The 13,575-nt window shown below is 37.3% G+C and overlaps 1 protein-coding gene across 1 annotated transcript; it reads right to left on the bottom strand.

The window, feature by feature from the left end:
- Positions 1-700: 700 nt before the first annotated feature.
- On the bottom strand, positions 701-2,485 carry LOC149262597 (F-box protein PP2-B11-like). Its single transcript, XM_089385739.1, has 3 exons — positions 2,111-2,485; positions 1,598-1,716; positions 701-1,454 (listed from the first exon to the last, which is right to left on the bottom strand). Exons 1-3 carry the CDS (start codon positions 2,390-2,392, stop codon positions 905-907), a joined length of 951 nt encoding a protein of 316 aa, XP_089241865.1. The 5' UTR covers positions 2,393-2,485; the 3' UTR covers positions 701-904.
- Between the last annotated feature and the right edge of the window lie 11,090 nt (positions 2,486-13,575).

Raw genomic sequence — 13,575 nt, 5'->3', positions numbered from 1 at the left:
TGTAAGTTTATCCCTTCTCGGGCACACCTTCTTTTTAAATAACTTCCTTTTAACAAAATCAACAAAGGCGTCACATGGATGAACGGGGTCTTTCGAAGTCTGTGGAAATTTTCTTGAAAATACTCTGACTTTGATCTCATCTCTAAAAAGCTGCCACTGAAATCTCAGAAGGACAAATCCACTCAGAATTCTATGTTCTCTTCCGGTGCTAGGAGAAGAATTTCGATGACACAACCCCTTAGGCGATCTGGAGACTGAGTACGCTAATCCTAAGCCCCTGCTCCGTTACGTCACTGCGTTTTGGAGGTGGTTCTGAACTCGATTTTCAGTTTCTTATAGCGGTCTAGAGATCATATCTTCCCATCCATAAAAGCTAAGATAACAAATAAGAACATGAACTAGAGTATTCCAAGGCTAAACAGATAGTTATTGCATTCCAAGGCTAAAAAGATAGATGTTAAACCTTTAGCAATCACATAAAATGATGAGTATTCCTTCAGCTAACTGTTAGTGACGAACGAAACTTTCACATGGCCATTTCTGTACATTGAATGTATTATAGAAATGCATAGAATTTAACATGGTGAAATTGGAGATTCCACTGCTAACTGTTAATGACGGAGGAAACTTTCACATGGCCATTTCTGTGCATTGAATGTATTGTAGAAATGCATAGAATTTAACAGAGTGAAATGGGAGATTCCATGGAGGAGCTGCTATAGCCATTTCTGTACACTGAATGTACTAGAGAACCAGTACAGTTGAACATAATGAAATGAGAGAAACACCCTACAAGTCATTTCTGTACATTGAATTTCTTCCATTAGTCAAGTAGAGATACAATAAAGTTGAAAAAGGTGGAATTAGAAAGCAAAATATACACTTTACAAGTCTCTAAAATTAGTCAATGATGAAATAGAGCCAAATTATATTTTTCCGCTCTTTCCCTGACCAATGAAGTGGGTAGGATCTTAACCCCTTCTAAAAGAAGTCCACCTTTCCAATTCCCACCTTCCCATTCTCTCATGCAGAACTCTACACTTCCTGGATTATCTCCCTTTTCTTCCACAACAAATCTGCCTGCATCAAACTCCATCCACCCTTCCTCTACATGTCTAAAGGGAGCCATCTGGTACCCTTCAGTCTCAACAGGTTTATTCATGTCACTCAAATATCGAGCATATATCTGGTGATCACCACAAGGAGTTGTAATTGAGAATTTGACTGGCTTACGATTCCATCCATATGCTCGAGGCAAGGGGGGAACGGGAAGACTACGTCGAGGAAACCTGCGAAAACAATATCCACGACGAAAGTTCCGAATAATGCCAGACTCATGGACTTTGAGCCTGAATGAAACACTGTATGCCGCACCCGGAGACAAAAGCTTGCAGTCAAATTGACCTTTCACTTCAAGCCAACGGACTGCAATTAGTTCAGCTATCTCCTTGTAACTGTAGTCAAAAGTCAAGAGTGTGTTATTAGCTTTTATTTACATACTGTCTTGTTGTTAGTATTAACCTAAAGAAAACAAAGAACAGAGCGTTGTCGTGTTGTCAATATTAACCTAAAAAACAAGAACAGAGCGTTGGATTACCTGGATTCATCCTGAGAAATCCAACGCCAATACCGATTATCATCTCCCCAAGTTATATTCAAATTTTTTGCGGACAAGAATAAGCACAACTTGCCTGTGTCTCGCTCTATCCAGAACTTCTGAAATCAAAAAACATTTATTGCCAAATATAAACATTTATTGTTCATGGGGTACTTTTGGCAGAACTGTTAGCAGCGGAACCCTGATCTAGACCGCTAGCATTCATGGCAACGCCTATATATTATACAAGACTCGCCATTAATATGAACTGTCTAGATCACGGTTCCGTTGCTCATGGTTCAGCCGAAGGTATGGCAAGGATCTGCTGCTCATGTTCATGCTTATGGAAGCTTAACATACTTTTGGTGAAACAATGAGCAGTGAAACAGTGAGTTGACAATTAGCATTAATGGTGAATCTGGCGAAATTGAAAGACAAACGACTTCTTCCATCTCTAATTTCCCACCCTGCAGTACGATTGAAAGAGATTCAGGCAAAGAAATATAGCATTACCTTGGTTCTGCCGTCGATCCAATTGGGATGACAGAGAGCGAAATACAACTCTTTCTTGGAACATATTTCCAAAGGCGAATCCATCCGTGCAAGAAGGTGGGGATACTGAATTGGAAGCATCTTGTCCCACACGGAGTCCGAATTGCCGGCCGAACTGAATGTATGATTGACAGCACTGAACCTGCAAACATCTCTGGGTGTGGTGAAACAGAGTATGTGCGATATGCAGCTCTCTGGCAAATCCCCCATTGTCATCGTCATCCCTTTCTTGCTCTCCTCCATCAACTAGGTTAGGTTACAATAACAGGAAACCAGAGTAGTTTCTTAGGTTAGGTTACAACAACAGGATACCAGAGTAGTTTCTTTGTTCGGATTCGCTCCGCAAAGTCTGTTTTGCTTCACTACGCCTTTTATAATATTCTCTCCTTCCCGATCTATATTTTGCTTCACTACGAAGGTACCAGAAGAAGAATTAAAATCTGGATGTTACACGCAGTCGGTGAATTCACGAAGTAGTAAATTTGATGACAAGTGTGGTGTTAGACGTCGTTGTCAAAAAAAAATAATGTATAGGCACAATCTATGGCGATGTTGGAAATATTTATTTGAATTGGGGTTTGGTTTCACGGTAAACAAAAAAATCGCTTTCTGCTAACGTTGTATCTTGTCGACAGGTTCCAGTTGTACTGAGTTGAATGTTGGCATCTTTCACAAAATTATTTGATCAGGATAATGCCAAAAGACCACTTTTTTAACTTGAAAGTGCCATCACAGCTCCTTTCCTAACGTTTATATAGATGAAAAAACAAACTCTTCAAAGTTTTGCAAATATTTTTAAGACTAATTTTTGCAATTTCTTTCTTAATGGCGATTTTTTGCAATTTCTACTTTAGTGTATAGAAAATTTCACAAATATAGCAGTTATGGTTTATTAGAATAACATTTTTTAATATTTTTTTTAAATTTTTAAAATATACAAGAAAAAAATTATATTAAACTAATCTTTTTTTATGAATTTTGTAGCTTATAAAATAATGATTATGAGATGTATTATTAAGGCATTTTGTGAGAGGAAGGTTATTGGGTTGAAAAGACGAAAATCCAATCATATTAAGGGCTAGTGTGGCCCAAGCCAGGGGTTATTCCCGGGTGATTTTGAAAGCTTAGATGCCCTTGGGTCAAGATTTCTCAAGCCAAAGATTAAGCCTGTAGTCATCTCAAAACTCAAGCCAAAGATTAGGTCTATAGTCATCTCAAAACTCCGTCCACTTAACAAACGAAAAAAATTATAGATTTTAATTAATATACAATTTTGATATAATCATATATATACTAAAACATTGTTGAATCCCCTCATATCATCTTAATATTTATTACAATTCTGCATTATCAATTCCCTAAATTGTCCATCATTTTACTAAATGTCATTGAATTCAAAAGGTGCTTGTTGTTTCCCTAATTTAGATTTGATTTGAACAAGAATGGCCTAGTGGTATGAATACCTATGGTTATCCACCTATGACTTAATTTTGTATGTTTATGTTATAAACCTTTCAACCACCATCAAAATCTACCTAAGTTTCCAAAGATTATTTGCAACCAACCTCCCTGTCTCCCAGTTCCTTTTTAAATTTTTCAATCTAAAAACTACTAGAACTAGTTTAAAATATATTTGATTCAAATGCTCAAAAATATGAATGAAGTAACCTACGAATTTTTTTAGCAATTTCTTTTCATATCTCTTGTATCTTCAAAGTCATGTTGAAGTCCCTTTCCTTTCCCCTCCCTAACCCCATAAAATAAGTTTGTCATCTTTTATGCTTCCGCAACCAATTAACATCTCATAGATATTCTTTTTCTCCCCATAAGGTTTGTGTAATTAACGCGCTTGATCTTAGCTCTGGATCTATCAAGCACCAAGAGGGATCAAATCTCTTTTCATTATAAAAGGGGTTTGCACTTCAAGAGATTTGATCCCTCAACTCTTGGTAGAACCAGAATTAAAATTGAAATGAAAATATTAGTAGATCCAGAGTTTTACTTTTAAAATGAAAATATTTATTAATATATTTTTTTCATTAATTTTAATCAAATTATTTTAAATTTAAATATATTTATAAATTTAAATAAAAGTTAGTTTGAAAATATATAAAAGAATTTAATATAATTTAACATCTTAATTTCATAAAAATCAAATTTCAAGAAACGAAATTCACATTTCAAAATTTTATAAAAATACCATATTACAAATAAATTTAAACAATGAAAAAAATTATAAAAAATAAATTCAATTCAAGAAAATGAAAATGTTGTTGGATATATTTTGGAATAAGCCTTCGTCAATATTCCAACTTTTATTTATCATCCCTTTTCATTGTATAATTTTATTTTATTTTAAGTCAAAACATTCTATTAGCTATAGAAGAAATATTTACAAGGTTAATGCTAAAAGGTCTAGCCCTCTCACCCCGACCGGGTTTGTTGACCATTGTCATGAGTCCAAAATAAATAGTCTAAAAAAGGCATAAGCTAATCAACCATAACCATAAGGGAAAGATATGCCAAAAGATTCACAAAATGAATAGAACACCAAAACACATACTTAATCATCAGGGTTAATAGAGCTGGGTTGTCTGGACCCATCCCAGGTGGAGGAGGGGGGTGAAACGAGCAGCTGACGTGTTGCTCCAGATGAGCCATCCAAGCCTCCAATTGCTCTAGCTTATCCAAAATGTGCATGTATCCGCGCTAAACCACCGCCACCCACTCATGAAGCTGACACTAGATATATTGGATTCGAGCCAAGGCTACCATGGTTGCCTCATGCTCCTCCTAGTGAATTTTCTCATATTTCATTTTCACATACTGAAGCAATTGACCTTTGGTGGCACAAGAGGCATTATTCCTCTTCCTCTGCAGTGGTCAACATTCACGGTGGGATCCTTGCAAGCTCTCGGTTGCCTCTGAGCTCGGTACCACCTCCTCCCACTTCCAGTATTGACATCTAGGTTTTGGTTTTGCGTCCAACCCCCTACCACCTCCACCCAAGTGTGAGCCATGTCGCGGTGACATGTGCACACCGCAACACAAAACCTCTCCAACTCCTTGGTCACTTTCACTATCGTAACACCAACAACACCACTACACTGTAACATGCCTAACACCAACAACACCACAACACCAACACCACCCCAACACCAACAACACCACTGCACCGCAATACATCCAACACTAGCACCACCGCAACACCAGCAACAGTGCAACACCACTGCATCTCTAGTAACACCGCAACACATCTACAGCCGAGATAAAATCGCCACCCATGTTCGATGACTTTCTCCTTCGGACACTCTTCCTACTCTATATTGGTCGCCTGCCCGGTTCGACCTCCACAAAGAACACCTTCCCAAGCTCAGGCATCCGAGTGTGGTAGCCCACCCAAGGCTATGCAATGTTGCACCCTTTAACCAAAGAGCCACCGAACACCACAGGCCCAAAACAACGAGACGCAATTGGGGTAAGAATTTCCCCAAATCCACTTTGAAATTACACGCAAGGCCTCCAACATCAACTGGAATATACCTAATAATAGACCACAATTCAATCAAGACACCATAGGAGGGCACCCATGGGTTAAGTTACATCAGCTCACTTGATCAGGGGGACGACATAGAGAAAGTTAGAAGATATACATGAAGAAAGGATGAACGACACATTCCTGCAACTAGAAACCACCTCCAACATCATCCAAAGAATAGAAATTCACCTTATCCCCCCTCTTAACATCATGGCATCGCTCGGAGTCAGACACCCTGAACTGCCATTTCTCGAGTATCATAACAATTCTTATCGAATTTCATGGACTGCCCATTTCCCATTGACCTCCATTTAAAGGCACATGAGCATGGCTAGTTGAGTTCACATGGACCCACTGTGGCATACCCTGCCATGCATACCTCATGCATGTCATGTGCATGGAAAATATGGGGGGAGGCCAGGGTCAACCTTTACTATCCTCAATTTTGCCACCCCCATTGGGGTCTTTTCATTATATAATGTTATATAAATTTATTTATTTATTATTATATGTAAGAGATGTGGTAATGTCTTGTAAAGATTTTGACTCTACCAAAATACATAAAAATAAAAATAAATACAAATATTAATGTAATGTAATGTAAACATTTTAATTCGGTCAAAATAAAATAAAAATAACCCTATGTTAGAATAATAATTCTATGTTATTATTTTTTGTTGAGTGGTTAAGGTAAACTTGACTTGGTCAAGCTATAGTGGTTTTTGAGCTTCGTTTATGAGAACCCATGGTATTCATGTGGAATATATATTATTTAAAGGGGGGAATTAAACCATTCTAGATCTATCTTAACTCTAGATCTATCAAGCGCCTAAAAAGAACAAATCTCTTGAGATGGAAATATCTGAAGATGCAAAGAGATTTGATCCCTCTCGGTGCTTGGTAGATCTGGAGTTAAGATGGATCTAGGTTGGTTATTTTATTAATGTTAATCAAATCATTTTAATAAATATTAATTTGAAAAAATATAAAAGAATTTAATTTAATTTAACTTCTCTTATTGTTATTTTAATTTCATAAAATTCTAATTTCAAAATGTTATAAAAATTAAATTCGAATTAAATCCATAATACAAATAAATTTACATATTTTTGTAAAGGTTAATTTACATTTCCACTACCTTCTTTACACACCAAAATTTGTAGGTGATTGAGCTTTGATGAAGAATATAAATTTTTGGCAATATACTTGAACAACTTCTTCTAATTATCCTCCATCTATTTTCTCATAGACTCTCCCTTCACTTGCTTTCCCATTGAACATCTAGTTAAATCCATTTCCATCATCCCTTCAACCTCCTCCATTCTAATATCCCCTCTCAACCATTTTGACACAATTTTTCTTTGGCTTGATGTGTTTATGCTTTTTATTACTTTTAGTTAGATTAACTCATTGAATTTGCACAGACCTGCCTATAACACCCCTTGTATACACCCCTAATTTTGTAATGGTTGTAATTATATACATATTTTATAATTGGTTGGAACTGAATATTGGGATGGTGGATCCACGATCGGGGGGAAGCAGTGAATGGTGGTTGTTAGCATAACTTAACGCACTACCGCCTACAACTGACAAGGAAATATGGGCCAAGAAAATGCCCACGTTTCTCATGTTCCCCGCGGCGTGGGAATATTGAAGCGAATAGATGGGTAGAAGGCAAGGAGCCTGAAACAAAAAGGAAGAATGAGAAGAAAAACAGGGATTCAAATGGTAGAAGAATGTAAGACATGCGCGATTCGAGGAAATGTTAGAGAGAGAAAGAGTTTTGCAACACAAGAGCATGAATGTTGAGCACTAGGGAAATCCTATTGAGGCTAATGGGATGTGATTATGTGTCTTGATGTATTGAAGTTGTGGAATTTGTGTTTCCAGGCTTGGAAGGATCAATGGAAAGCTCAGAGGAGATTGTTGGGTGATGAGTGTTTGTTGTATGACTAATAAACCACTAGGAAAGGTCACAATTCACTGGGGTACTTGTTGAAATGGTTGATAAACCATTGAGTGCTTTCCAAGAGGGAGGATAAACCACTTCATGCTCACCAAGTAAGTTGATAAACCCCCTGATTTGTGAGTCCACGTTCGTGCAGTGCTTTCCTTGAAGATACAACTGATAAAATACCTAAAAAATTAACACATACTCTTGGACCTAAGCATTATTCAATCTGAGTCTGATTGAAATCCCTCGAATAGTGGATATGGCTTGGGGGTGGACAATCATAAGAAAGAATGTGGTGCAACTAGCCTATGGTTGGTTGGAGAGTTGAAGTCCTACCTTAAGTTTCTAGCCATCTCTAGTCATTCAAATAAGTGCCATGGCTTATGTATAATGGACTTACATTAATTACCTAGACAGGCATGTTAATGAATAATGAATGGCTATGTGTTATCTTGAATAGTTAATGGAAATTGTTGCATGTCCTTGATAGGAAATAGGCCTTGATATTATTTTGGCTAAGATGGAAATATTGGCTTTATGTGGATGTTATCAATGTCCTTGAATATATAAATGTGTTTGTGTGTGTGAAAATGTGGTCAGATTGCATGAGGACATGCAAATAAATATTGATAACAGTGTTTTAATGGTTGGCATGTTTATAAATTGTAAGCTTCATTGTTCTTGCTTAATATGCACTCTGCTTATGCCCATGATGGATATGCCCTATGTATAGGTATCTGGTAAGAGTATAAAACTCTAAGATAAATAGATGCAAAGTAGTTGTATCCTTAACTTTGTGGACATTCATTATTATATTGCATGATCTCTCTTTAGAGTTGATGTCCCTACCCAGGACTTATCTCCGTATTTGAATATGGTCCTACTGCATAAAAATTTCAAAGCATGGCTAGCTATGGTTTAGCCTAGTGTTGGTGCCAAATGGTAGGCATGTTATTGAATTTATTTGATGTATTTCTAACTTGAGTTAATGTTTGAAAAGTTGGAATTTTGGAGTGAATGTTTTAATCTTGTCACAATAATGGTATTGAGCATTTCTCAGGACCATGAAAGGCTTTAGAAAGCCAATGAAGTTCCTAATACTTCAAGCAGAGAATGCAGAGCAAAAAGGGCTTGCATGCAGATTGAGTATGCCTGGTTAAATTAATAATGGAAAATGGGAAATTTACAAAAGATTGGAGGAAATCGTAATCACAATTTAAGCCTCATAATCACATAGTTGAGGGAGAGGATTAATCATAATAAAGGATTAATGCTTAATCCCACGTCATGCCCGTCATCAAGAAAAACTTGTTGGAGAAGTGGTGTTATGACCAAAATCATGTGACGAATACCCCTTCTCATCTCTTGGTGTGGAATTTTTCATCATGTCATGCCGAGTTTGGGTATGGGCTTCCATCGGCATTGGGTACACTGACATGGATGCATTGAAGAGGCGTTAAGTGTGGGGCCGCCGAAATTTCTTATAACATGAGTTCATCGATTAACGTAGAGGACCGAAATATAGTGGAACCCTAGCTTAAGTTGAGGTGGAAGACCCCATGTAGGCTAGGGTATGGCCACATGGTTGCCACAAGTGACTCTCAAAGACATGGATTGATGATGTGGCAAAGCGCTGATGTGGAACACTACTTGTGTGACACGTAGTATGCGCAAATGGAAATTTTAGGTTGCCAAGGTGGCTGGTTATGGTTGACATGTGGAACCTTCTGTGTATTCCATGTGGCAATTTTACATCATCACAATGTTAGTATGATGACAATGGACATGTTTTATGTGTCAGGGCGATGGAGTTTTGGCCATTAGTTAACGAGATTTGCACCTTTTGTCTAGTGAAGGTTTTCTTGCGCCCTTCCCAAGTTTAGGCACAACTGACGAAAAGTGTAATGGAAGAATGTCTGTCAACTGACATCTATCATGTCGCGCCAATTTGGAGAGTTGTTCACCTTTGACCTTGACACAATCCTGTTGGCACATTGATGAGGGCAAGTGTATGCTGATGTGGTAGCGCCATGTATGCTACTTGGTGATCCACATGGAGGTTTACTAACGTGGTAAGGGAGCTAAAAGGTTGATCTTTAAATGGTTGTAACATTTTATTCGGGTATCATATCGATATACAATTTATATCATCAAAAATATCTCGATGAGTCTAATCCAACAGTGGTATTAGAAATTAATTCTGAGAACTTTTGGAACTGGGTGTTTTTATCACCTCATCTTCACAATGAGACCATAGAGGTCAATTTAATTCTTATGTAACACCTTCCACTACATGAGAATAACCCAAGGTGGTGGGAGGGTGTGTTACACCACCTTTGCTTAATGATTTATCACATAGTAGACATGAAGCATTACCATCCATTATTTCCTCAATATCTCAAAATTCCTTCAAACATACCCCTAGCCCCCTATCGCCATCAAACTTGAGCTCTTGTCCAAACTTCTTTAGTGGATCAATCAACCTTTTCTTTCTCCAATAAAACTCTTCTATTGAATTGTCAAAATAACCTTGATGTTTTTGTCCTTCTTATAACATTCCTTCTCACCTAATCATGATGGTTTATGGAGTAAATATAAAAATAATGAAACTTATCCTAGTGCAAATTCCACATTATAATTCCTCACATTCCTCCATAATTCCAATATTTCATCCCTTGGTTGAAATATGAATTGATTACTTGGGTAATCTCCCCCCCATAATCAACTAGACTGAGATCGAGATGATATTTGGTGCCTAGGATGCCTAATTAAGATACGATTCTTGAGCCACTAAAGGAATACTAACAAGAACACCATCTTGAGACTTGATGTCCAAGATGCCTAATTAAGACGTGACCCCTTGGTAAAGTGCAAAATTCCCAGTCATACATTTTGCTAAAATAAGCACTCTTATATCTATGTTGTGCTAACTTATAATTATGAGTCATATATTAATGTTCCATGTTTAATAATTATGGGAAATTATGCTATAAACCCTAGATTCAGGGTTACGTAATTAATTGTTGATAATTATTGTTATATATGTTGTGCTAAATGTACCACTCGATATTGAAGTGTTATGTTTTCTTGGTGCTATGCATACTAATTCTTTGTTGTATTTCAGTGGTATGCTATTTATTGGTCCTGTATAATTTTTGCATTACATGTGAATTCAAATTTATGTACGGAAGAACCCTAATGTTATAATTATAATTATATGTTTCCTTATATGTATTCATTGTTAATAAATTCAATGTTAGAGTTCAATTAGGGGAAAATTGTAGCTTATGCACTTTCGTAGATATATTGGTGAATTTATTAGGGAAATTCAGGTTGAGGGTTCCGTAGTATTGCTTGACAAAATTATTAGTGAATTTAACTGATGAAATTCAGTTTTGATTAAATGTGTTTCCACATGAATGATGATAATTTATTGACATATTTGAGGCTATGGTGAGGTAGCGTTTCTCCGTTGGAGGTTGAGGACATTATAGATCATATTGAACTAAATCTTTATGTAATGCCACAAAGTTGTAGAGAGACAAAATAGAAGGTTGTATATATGAATATTATGCATTGGCAATTTGAGAAAGAAAGGATGCCTAAAAGAACGTTGAAATATGACAACAAGAATATTCCAATTTAATTTGTCCTTGAATTAAATTGTGAATTAAAATCGAATTTAGTCTTAAAAGCTACTTGGAAATACTTAATTAATTTATTTTAAATTAATTAGTTGGAGAAATTCAAGTTAGAAGTATTTCTGAAGTCATGAAAGAGTTATCCCTTAAATTAAGGAGATAAGATTGAGTTATATTTGAGTTGTATTTAGTTAACTCAGTTTACTGAGTTAAGTCCAGTTAAATTAGTTCCAAACTGTTTGAGGAACTAATAGTGAGTTAACAGTCAGTTGATGCATTAATGCACTCAACTGTGCTACTCTAGTTAACTTAATATCCCCTCATCAGAAACTCATGCATGTCTATTCTGAGAAAGACCCATTTGAGTTAAATGTCAAGGATAGTGTATTATCAGTTGCATGTGTTTTCTCATGGAGAAAACTCATGCATGCAGTCAAGGATAAATCCTTGAGGATTGCGCAGTTTTAAAGGAGTTTCTCCGCTTGGTTGAAGGTGAATCATCCACAAGGAACAATGCAAGGAAATAGGAGCGTGGAGGGCAGAGAGGAAGGCTGGAGAGAAGCCAAGATTGCATGTTTGCATTTGTGAGGATTGTACTGAGAGCTGGTTAGCTGTGAGAGCTAAGGCTTTGTATAATTGCTACGTGTTTCCACCATGTATGATAATACAATAGTGTGGGGATTTTAGTTGAGGCTTTCCCCAAAGTATTTTCATGTGTATTGTGCCATTGATTCTTTTTCTTCTGGTTATATTGTTTAGCTCAATATTTAAGCTTCTGCAAATTGATAATAGAAGTAGGTTATAGTATTCTGCTTTGATTTATATTGCATTATCGGGTTAACCTATCACAGATTTTCCACATGGTATCAGAGGTAGATTTGTAGAAATTTCTACATGGTATTGGAGCTGTGAACAATATATTGATAAGAGAATTTGAAGTTTGAAGTTTGGGGTTGCAAGTGCAAAATGAATTCATATCATACTTCAAGGTTGGCCAATGGCGTTCTATGGCTTGAGACTCGAGTATGTCTTGGAAGGTAGATCGAATTACATAGCATGGAAAGATAGAATGGAGTCTGTGTTAGAAGACAATGGATTGAAGGAATTCATTGATAATAAATCCCAAAGCCAACTTCAAATAATTCACAAGAGTTGGCTGAGTGGAAGAAGTGTGTGGCGAAGGCAAGACTGATCATCCTTGAGGGAGTTTGAGACCATATTGTCTCGAGTCTCCATGGGAAGGATACTCCATTTTCAATGTGGAAGACATTGAAGGACCTCTACCAAAATAGTAGTGACCAGAGGGAATTGTCGCTCAAGGATAAGATTCGAAGAATCAAGATGGAGAATGGTGCTACTATTTCCACATATCTGAACAAGCTCACCACCTATAGAGATGAGCTTGGCAGTGTGGGAATAACTACTGTCGATGATGATATGGTGAGCCTCGCTCTCCTTGGTCTTCCAAAGAGTTGGAATAGCTACTAGGACTCTGTGAATGGAAGGGAGAAACTGCCAGATTGGGAACGACTGTGGTCGGATCTTATGCAGGAGGAGATCAGGAGGAGCACACGAGATGGTTCTTCATCCAAGAATGATGATGAATAAAATCTAACCTTAGCAAGTAAGGCAAGGAAAGGGAAGGGGAAGGCTTCCCATTTCAAATAAAATTATTCTCATGGAGGGAAGAAGGGTGATATGTCTAAAGTAAGATGCTTTAATTGTCACAAGATGGGACATTATGGGACTAATTTCCCATCAAAGAAGTCCAAGAAGGGATCCTTGGAAGGATCGGAAGGTGAGGCATTAGCCTCTCAGTTCAAAATGGACTTTACCCTCATCGCATGCATGGTGTCATTGACGATGGGTTGTTTTTGTTATCTCGATAGTGGAGCCTCATTCCACATGACCGGTGATAAAAATTTATTAAGTGCCTTAGAGGAGAAAGACCTCAAGATGAACATAGAGATGGGTGACGATGGAAGATATAGTGTTTTAGGAGTGGGCACGGTTGCTTTTCAGAGGGAGCATGGAGCTCCTCTCACCTTGACAGATGTGATGTATGTGCCAGGACTGAAGAAGAACTTGGTATCGATCGCGATGCTGGAAGACAAAGGCTATGATGTTGTCTTCAGTAAAGGAAAGGCATTCCTAAAACACATAGCCACGGGTCAGACCAAGAGGATAGGGATTCAGGTGAAGAATCTCTATAAACTAGAGGTAGATGATTGTGCAGCATTGAGTACGAAAGCAGAATTGGTGCAAAGCCAAGACATTGGTGAGTTATGGC

This window comes from Pinus tabuliformis, chromosome 6 (genome assembly GCF_031772625.1).
Source record: "Pinus tabuliformis cultivar Carrire ecotype Pingquan chromosome 6, CPIR1, whole genome shotgun sequence".
Classification (NCBI taxonomy): Eukaryota; Viridiplantae; Streptophyta; class Pinopsida; order Pinales; family Pinaceae; genus Pinus; species Pinus tabuliformis.
Note: the sequence above shows the minus strand (reverse complement) of the source record. Positions and strands in the feature narration are given on the sequence as shown.

Coding starts and splice junctions, on each gene's coding strand:
- LOC149262597 (XM_089385739.1), bottom strand. CDS start 2,392: ATGGAGGAGAGCAAGAAAGGGATGACGATGACAATGGGGGATTTGCCA. Junction 1,717..2,110: donor GGATCGACGGCAGAACCAAG/GTAATGCTATAT, acceptor TTTTGATTTCAG/AAGTTCTGGATAGAGCGAGA. Junction 1,455..1,597: donor ATTTCTCAGGATGAATCCAG/GTAATCCAACGC, acceptor TTTTGACTACAG/TTACAAGGAGATAGCTGAAC.